Source organism: Magnolia sinica, chromosome 19, assembly GCF_029962835.1.
Source record: "Magnolia sinica isolate HGM2019 chromosome 19, MsV1, whole genome shotgun sequence".
Classification (NCBI taxonomy): Eukaryota; Viridiplantae; Streptophyta; class Magnoliopsida; order Magnoliales; family Magnoliaceae; genus Magnolia; species Magnolia sinica.
The window spans coordinates 9091447-9099724 of NC_080591.1; the positions used below are offsets into that span (position 1 = coordinate 9091447).

Here is an 8278-nt window from a genome sequence, read left to right on the forward strand (position 1 = left end):
TCAACACCAAGACTGAGTGGAAAACATGAGCACACGAGGGTCTTATACTGTTAGGCCGCGGCTCCCATTGTTGCGAGGTCAGTTGAGATGAGGTTTGGCCTTACCTGCCTGAGTGAGGGGGCATAGTTAGGCTGAGTTTGACCAGCTCGTGAAATGGGTCCGCTACCGTCGAGCCTCACTGGTGATTGGCTGTCCACAGGCGGGTAGTGAGGTCTCCTACGCTCGTTTGACTGTGCGGGTCTTGCAGAGCGGTAGTCATCTAGCAGTGTACTTGACCCCGGTGGATTCCTTATGATGGAACTGTACTTGATATGTGGATTGGATATGAGGACTGACATTACTTCGCATTACATTTGCATCGGCTATATAAGCCTTATATTGCATCGCCTTGGTATGGTGCCCAGTATTCATGTATTGCATTGCATAGCCTTGGTACGGCTTACTGCATTCATAACTTAGCCTCGGTACGGCTGGAGGTGTTGGTATTTGTTCATTGGTTCCTTCTGCATTCTCCTTATTCTTCCGAACACCATTGTCACACACTCACACCGCCCTCTAAGCTTTCTATAAGCTTATGCACGATTGATGCGTGCAGGAGATCCTAAGTCAGTGCAGTAGCGGAGGAGCTGTGGATTGGATTGGCGTGAGCTGAGGACCTGTTGCAGACCTTTCCTTCCATTCTTTCTATATTATGTATTTCCTTTTGAGCCTTGTACCTGTAAAGTTTAAATTCTTAGAGGATTTTGCAGTGTGTTCCTTATTTATTTTCTGAGATTTACTTGCTATGATCTTTGGTATGCTCAATTGGATTGAAATTGTGATATGAAAATCCTCCTTGTAGGATCCCAGGACCGGAACCTGTCTCAGGAGCCGAGAATGGGGTACTACAGAGGCTGTTGCGGTAGGAACCGACTATCGGGTTCCTTGTGAGTTCGATCACCGAGTCTGGGGCATGACAAGGTGGGCCGAGCCATATTCATGGAGTCTTGGGGGCCACCATCATCACTTGATGGGTCCCACAAGCTCCATCAATGGAAGGAGAATGAAGAATCAAGAGGAAGAAGAAGAAATCTGAAATTTAAACAATGCAACCTACCCACCTATCAAAACAACTCCAAAGCTACACCACTAGCATTAAGAAGCTTCAAGGATCATGGTTCAATGGTTGAGATTGATTGATGATGGGTGGATTAGGATGTGTTGGGAGGTGAGAGGGCTGAAATTTTTAGGGGAGGTGGGACATCCTAGCAAAGGGAGAGGAGAGGGAGAGGTAGAGAGAATGAGAAGAAAGAGAGAGAGGGAGGGAGTTGTAAGGAGGCAATCATTGCCTCTCTCCTTGGTTAGAGAAACCATGATGTCTTATGATGACAATAACAAAGTGCTAGGCTTTAATAGGTCTTAGGGTGGTAGGCTAGTAGGCTTTTTAGCAAACTTACTATAGGGTGACATCATCCTTACACAAGCACTTAGGAAAACGTGTGGGGTGGGGTCCACCATCACACATCAAAGGCCCAAATCGAACGTTGCCCACAACTTATGATGTACACGTCGGATTCATGCATGAGATACGGCGTTGGAACCGCGGCGCCGATACGGACAAGATGACATAGGTTTCGGGTCGATCCGAGTCGAGTCAACGTGACCGAACTCAAGGACGACCACAAATACTAACCAAAGGTCGCGGACCGCCGGGATTCGACCGGTAGGACCGCATGATCTAAAGAAACGGCGTGCACACTTGCGTTAGGGTTTTACAGCTCTCCCCACCAACAAAGAAATTTCGTCCACAAAATTTACCTAATCCAGGACAATGAAAATGCAGAAACACCATCATCATATATAGCAATCATCAATAGAGAAGGCAATGCATACAATCATATAATCAATCAAGCATCAAGCAAATGGGGACAACGCTCTCTAATCTCGGCTTCGCGTTCCCAAGACGCCTTAGCTTCCAAGTGATGACTCCACTGCACCTTTACCAGGGGAATGACCTTGATCCTGAGAACCTGCTCCTTCCGAGCAAGGATACGAATCGGTTGCTCGATGTAGGAAGCATCCTCACGGACCTCAAGGGGCTGCCAATCGATCACTGGAATGATGTCCGACCCACACTTCCTCAACATAGATACATGGAACACATCGTGGATCCCGGACAACTCTGAAGGTAAGGCAAGCGTGTAGGCCACAGCGCCCACACGCTCGGTAATCTCGAAAGGTCCAATAAATCTCGAGGCAAGCTTGCCCTTCGCTTCAACTCGAACCACGCCCTTCATAGGTGAGACCTTGAGATATACTATGTCTCAAACTGCAAACTCGAGGGGTCGATGCCGACGATGAACAAAATTCTTCTGCTGGCTCTAAGTTGTGCATATCCTTTGCCTGATAATATCCACAATCTTTGATGTCTGCTGCGCAAGCTCGGGACCTTGGAGACGACGCTCTCCAACCTCGGTCCAACAGCTAGGAGATTTGCACGGTCTACCATAGAGTGCCTCAAAAGGAGCCATGCCGATAGTCGCTTGATAACTGTTGTTGTACGCAAACTCGGCAAGGCGCAAATGCTCGTCCCAACTACCCGCAAAGTCAATCACGCAGGCTCTGAGTATATTCTTAAAGATCTGGTTGACCCTTTCGGTCTGCCCATCCGTCTACGGATGATAAGCGGTACTGAGATACAAAGTAGACCTCATCGTCTGTTGGAAACTCATCCAAAACTGATATGTAAATATGGGGTCTTGGTAAAAAATGATTGAAATCGGAATGCCGTGCAGTCTCACTATCTCCTCGATGAATACCTTTGCAAGCCAGTCTATAGTCCAGGAAGCACGCATCGAAATTAAATGAGTCGACTTCGTCAGATGATCAACGACAACCCAGATGGTATCGTAACCGCGCTGAGTCCTCGGTAAACCTCCGATGAAATCTGTCGACACATGCGCCCACTTCCAAACTGGAATGCTCAACGGCTGTAAGGGACCAGGGGGTCTCTGGTTATCATCCTTGACACGCTGGCAAGTGTCACACTCGACCACGAAGCTAGCAATTTGGCGTTTCATCCCCGACCAAAAATACTACCTCCTCATATCTCTATACATCTTCGTGGAGCCCGGGTGGATGGTAAGTCTCAATCGGTGTGCCTTGGTCATCAGATCACAACACAACTTCGACACGTCCGGTACACACAATCGGCCTCTAAAGTGTAATCCACTGTCGAAACCAATCTGCCAGTCTGACTGCTCCATGGATGCTGCGTCTGCTTGGTACTCTTGAAGTGACTCGTCCGTCTGCTGAGCCTTGATCACCCTAGCAACCAAAGATGGCTGAATTGACAAGTTCGAAAGCTGAACCATGAAAGACTGCAGACCGAACTTAAAGTCAAACTCTGAAACATCCTCGAGCATTTGCCACTCTCGAACCATCATCCGTGTCACCAGGCCTTGTGGCTGACGGCTAAGCGCATCCGTCACCACGTTCGCCTTACCCGGGTGGTACTGAAGGTCGAAGTCATAATCCTTCAACCATTCCATCCATCGCCTCTGTCACATGTTCAACTCGGACTGCGAAAACAATACTTCAAGCTCTTATGGTTCGAAAAGAGTTCGAACCTAACCCCATAAAGATAATGCCTCCACACCTTCAGTGCGAAGACAACTGCTGCTAGTTCCAGATCATGGGTGAGATAGTTCAGCTCGTGGATCTTGAGCTAGCGCGAGGCATACGCCATAGGCTTCTCGTGCTGTATCAGAACAGCACCCAAGCACATAATTGAAGTGTGGTTGTATATGTGAATATGCGATCGCATATGCGCATATCTATGCACTGATCGCACATGTGGTGATGGCAAGAAACCTTTTTTTTTTTTTTTTTTTTTTTTTCACATTTTGGGGGGTTATTATTAGGGTGGTAATCCTTTTGAGAATTAGTGTTTTCGACAAGGGTTCATCTGTGGAGTAGGCACAATGCCGAATCATGTAAATCTTTTGTGTTTTATGTGTTAGTTTTCTTTGTTGCATCAATTCGTTTTCTGACAAGGAGAGTTTATACTCAGTTTATCCATCTGGCCTACCTTTGGACAATCAAAGCTGTTGATCATAATCCGAGGGCCATCTTAACCATAGAATCGGAAGGGTGATCTGTTCGTCTCTATCCCCGTAGTGATTAGGTGGATCATTGGATGTGCACTGTCCATCTTTGGCTTTGTGCAAAGGCCCCAAGATTGTGTAGATACTGCCAGATCCTGTGGGCCCATGATGTTAGGATTTGGTATTCCTCGCAGACCTGGACATTCCAACCCTTTGCTTAGTGGCATTAGAATAGATGGTTAAGAAGAAAGTGTAGTGAAGTTGATGCTCAACAGAAAAGAACAAAGATTGATGGCATCCGACTTTCATTATAGGTAGTTTTGGGGGGCATAGTTTATCCACATTTGGGTCCACAAGATCAACGTTTGAAGGCCTCACCGGTCAGGTTGAAGCCCGTAGCTCGATGGAAGATAGGACGAGTTTCAACATTTGAGGGCTCAGGTTTGAGTCTAGCTTACCTATAGAAAGGACCTCACCAATACTATCTTAAGGCTCAAGGATACTATGCTTCCTTTGAAAGGGAATGTGCTTGCAAGTGACACGACATGGAAGGGGGTGGACACATCATATGGAGTTCCCTTGTTACTAATGGTCAAAGTGAAGGTTGTAAGGTCACATGGCCTTAACTTAAACTAGAGGGTAGAAAACGTGACATGAATTTAATAATCTTTGGAGTATGATTCTTGAAGAAGGTGAATGTGGGTTTTTAGGGTTGGAGAAGGTGAAGAAAAGAAATAAGGTAAAGAAAAAAAAAACAGAAGGTAGATGGAGTCCGAGATGAGGTGCAATTTCTTCTCCTAAAGATAAGTGCAAGTTGTCATTTCTCCTTTAAAAGGTGATAGCAGTTGATGGCATGCCAGCCTGGGAAGGTCTCTGGTTTTTTAAAAAAAGAAGCTCGTGAGGAAACAACAAACAAATGTAGGTTCGAGGTTTACAAAAAATTTCTTTTATGGCCATCCATTTTCTTGAACCAAAAGTCCTCCAATACAGTCAAAAGAAAGTCCTACCTAATGATCAGTACTGATCTAGTACATGTGTGCCACATATAGAAAAAGTGTGCCATGGATAAGTTAATCCAAAGAAAGTAGCAAACACTACAGTCCAGTCCCTACAGAAGTAATCCTAGAATTTCTATTTTGTCTAGTTTGGGTACAACTCCAAAATGCCATCTGCAATATTTTCTGTCCATCAAATGTCTCTGAGAAAAGCTATGCCAATTAGGAAGTGTGCAAGTCTCCTTGAGGAGAGCGCACACTAATCCTTTCTTGTCAAGCTTCCTCGAAATTATCATCGATTACTATCCATTTCCTGCCTCGATTTCAGCCAACAGTGTTACCGTGGTGTGTACTATTTGATTTAAACTGACTAGAATTATCTGAACAGAACCTTGGTCTTTCCTGAAAACCTAGTAACTTCCCGAATCAGGATGCGACTCCCACACACCCTACTCCGGAAATTCCCGACCAAAAGGCATTCAAAGTCTTTTAACACAACTAAACTGTAATTAGACTCCTAACTTAGCAATGTGTCTAACAAATTTTCACATAGACGTGTAGGAATGTTTGCACCAGCCTTTCAATCCTATATATTTTTTTTGTTGTTTTTATGTTTGATCAAATTGGATGTCTCTTGGCTGTGCTTTGATAAGCCCACATGCGCATGCAATGAAGCTCATGCACATGCCACTAGTGTGCCATCATGGCATGATAGGTCAGAGATCCAATCCTTCCATCGGCATGGCACCACTACATGGATGCCCTAGACCAGGAATCATGTTGATCCACTAGTCAGGTGGGCCACGGTTTGCAAAACAAATGTACGACTCTGAAAAACTTTGCTGAAGTTTTATAAGGCCTCCACCTTTTCTAATATTGGGGCCCACATGCTGAATGGACCACATTTATTTTTGGCCAAACATGTATAAGGTTGGACGAACCTGATGGATGGATTGCATCTCGCACCAACGCCATGCTAGTACATGTGTTGCCTGTACATGAGTTGTATTGCACACGCATGTGTGCTTATCAAAGCTCCTTGCCTGTATTTATATCAAGTACCTGAGTTGGTCCAGACTTATTTTCACAGCTCTCTTCCAACTGGTGCAGAACCTCAAATCATGTGTGGCATCTAACTCATCAAAATGTTGGCCTGACCATGAAGTTTGCCTTCCACGAAAATCAAGCTGATCCACTCACCAGGTGGACCACATATATACTTTGGATCCTACTGGCGGTCACCCATTGTTTGTTGTGTGCCACATGATGTTGGATGAGCTTGATTTCTGGGCCAGGTGATCTTCAGTGGACCAGTGTTTGGGTACATAAAAAAGTTGTACATGCATGGCAAATCGAAGCAAGTTGGAATGTGTTCTTTGGGGTGCAAGTCAGAATGTGTTCTAGTCATACACCAATGGCAAGTCGGAACGTGACAAACACGTGGCAAGTCAGAATGTGTCAAGCACCAACATTGACTGGCCATCCATTTCTTCTTACAGACCGTCCCACATGATTTGTGGATTGGCCTGATTTCTGGAGCAGTTTGTTTTCATGGTTGTCCAATGGATGGCTTGTGCTTGTATGACATGTTGGGACTAGTGTGCTAGTTGGAGGGTTAGTTACTGGTACATCTGACTAGTTTTATTTCCATGATCCTTGATAGATATTTTTCATGTACTTAGCTACCACCAATGTTCCCCTTTCTACGTTCAAAAAGGAAAAAAAGGAACTAGGTTCACCTTTCTTAGTTGCTTTAGGCTGTTTCCTAGGTTTGGATGTTTTCATCGACAGTGAGTCCACTTGGAATCTGCAAATTGTAGTTCTGCCTTTATATATTTTTACTGATTTATTGAGTGACGACATTGTAAAATTCACTTTTCACTTCCTCAGTGGGCATTACAATTAGCAATCGCTGATTGGCAGGTTAACCTTCTTAATTGCGGAGGCATGTCTAATTGCTGGAGCGGCAAAGAATGCTTACCACACCAAGTACAGGAGTGCTCTTTATGCCGACAACTGGTCTTGTGAGTCGCTGCGGAAAGGGGTATTTATAGCAGGAGCCGTGTTTGTGGTCTTTACTATGATCCTCAATGTGTACTACTACATGTACTTCACCAGGGCTACATCTCAGGCTGCCCGCAAAACCAGTAAGACGAACTCAACGGTTGGAATGACAGGATATGCTTAGATCTGACGAATGGAACTAGGTCTGTGGTGTTTTGTGTTCGTTGTTGTATCTTGTAATATCTGACACTGTTAAAAATCTTATATAAGCTTTTATATGGGTGGGTTAAATGGAACTGTTTTCTTGGGGGTGATAAGAACTGTATTTTTGCATAGCTGTGGAAGTTATTTTGCTGAAGATGGATTTTTTTTTTTTTTTTTTTGTAAAATCGTAATCTTCTTTTTAACTGTGGCTTCTTTTTATCATAATCCTTTTTATGCAACGTGCACGCTGCCAATGTACACAAGCTGTATCCTCAAAAACGTTCGTGGAGTAAGGTTTATTCTACACTTCTGTGTGGGGCCAACTGATGTTTTAGTCGCATCCAAACCATCCAAAAGCCTAGATCCAACCATCATGTGGGCCACCACATGAATAGAAGGTTTTTGAGTGGTGGTCCATTTTTTTTTATCTGATCCAACCTTGATCACTAACACTGAGCCGCACCATGGTGATTGGATTTTTCAAAAAATCTGGCCTATATCATCATTGGGTGGGCCAACATAGAAAACAATGAATCACCACGCAAGAACCTCCGAATTCCTGTGGTGGCCCACATGATGATTTGGATTGGTACGAATTTTTGGGCCTCCCACTTTCATGGTTGGGCTACCCTTCTGGAAGGGGGCCATGCCATACGTATACTGCATGGGCCCGACCTGCAAAGATTGTAGAATAAGCTTATACTACGAACATGGTAGAGGAAACAGGACCTTTTGATTTATTTGCTCAGGACCATGAACATGTGGTATAGATGGTCCAGGCCACAGTTAGGTTGTATGTGTTAGTTTCCTCACTGGATTTATCATTATCTAGGAGTGAGCCACCGTGGAAAGCCAAACGCAGATAGGGCTGTGGATGTTTACTATGATATAGAAAAATGTATTATTATACAACTTTGGTCCGTATGTTCTAAAATATATAAAACATGGCTTAAGAGAGGAAGGGCCTGTTTGGTAGCCACTCTTAAAAGA

General features: G+C 44.5%; 1 protein-coding gene across 2 annotated transcripts in view; it reads left to right on the forward strand.

The window, feature by feature from the left end:
* Positions 1 to 7442, forward strand: part of LOC131235610 (uncharacterized) — a 40201-nt gene extending 32759 nt beyond the window's left edge. For both annotated transcript variants that reach the window (XM_058232863.1, XM_058232862.1), the window contains exon 3: positions 7004 to 7442. In XM_058232863.1, coding sequence (XP_058088846.1) covers positions 7004 to 7268 — 265 coding nt within the window. In that variant the 3' untranslated portion in view covers positions 7269 to 7442. The remainder of the gene's footprint in view (positions 1 to 7003) is intronic.
* The last annotated feature ends 836 nt before the right edge of the window (positions 7443 to 8278 follow it).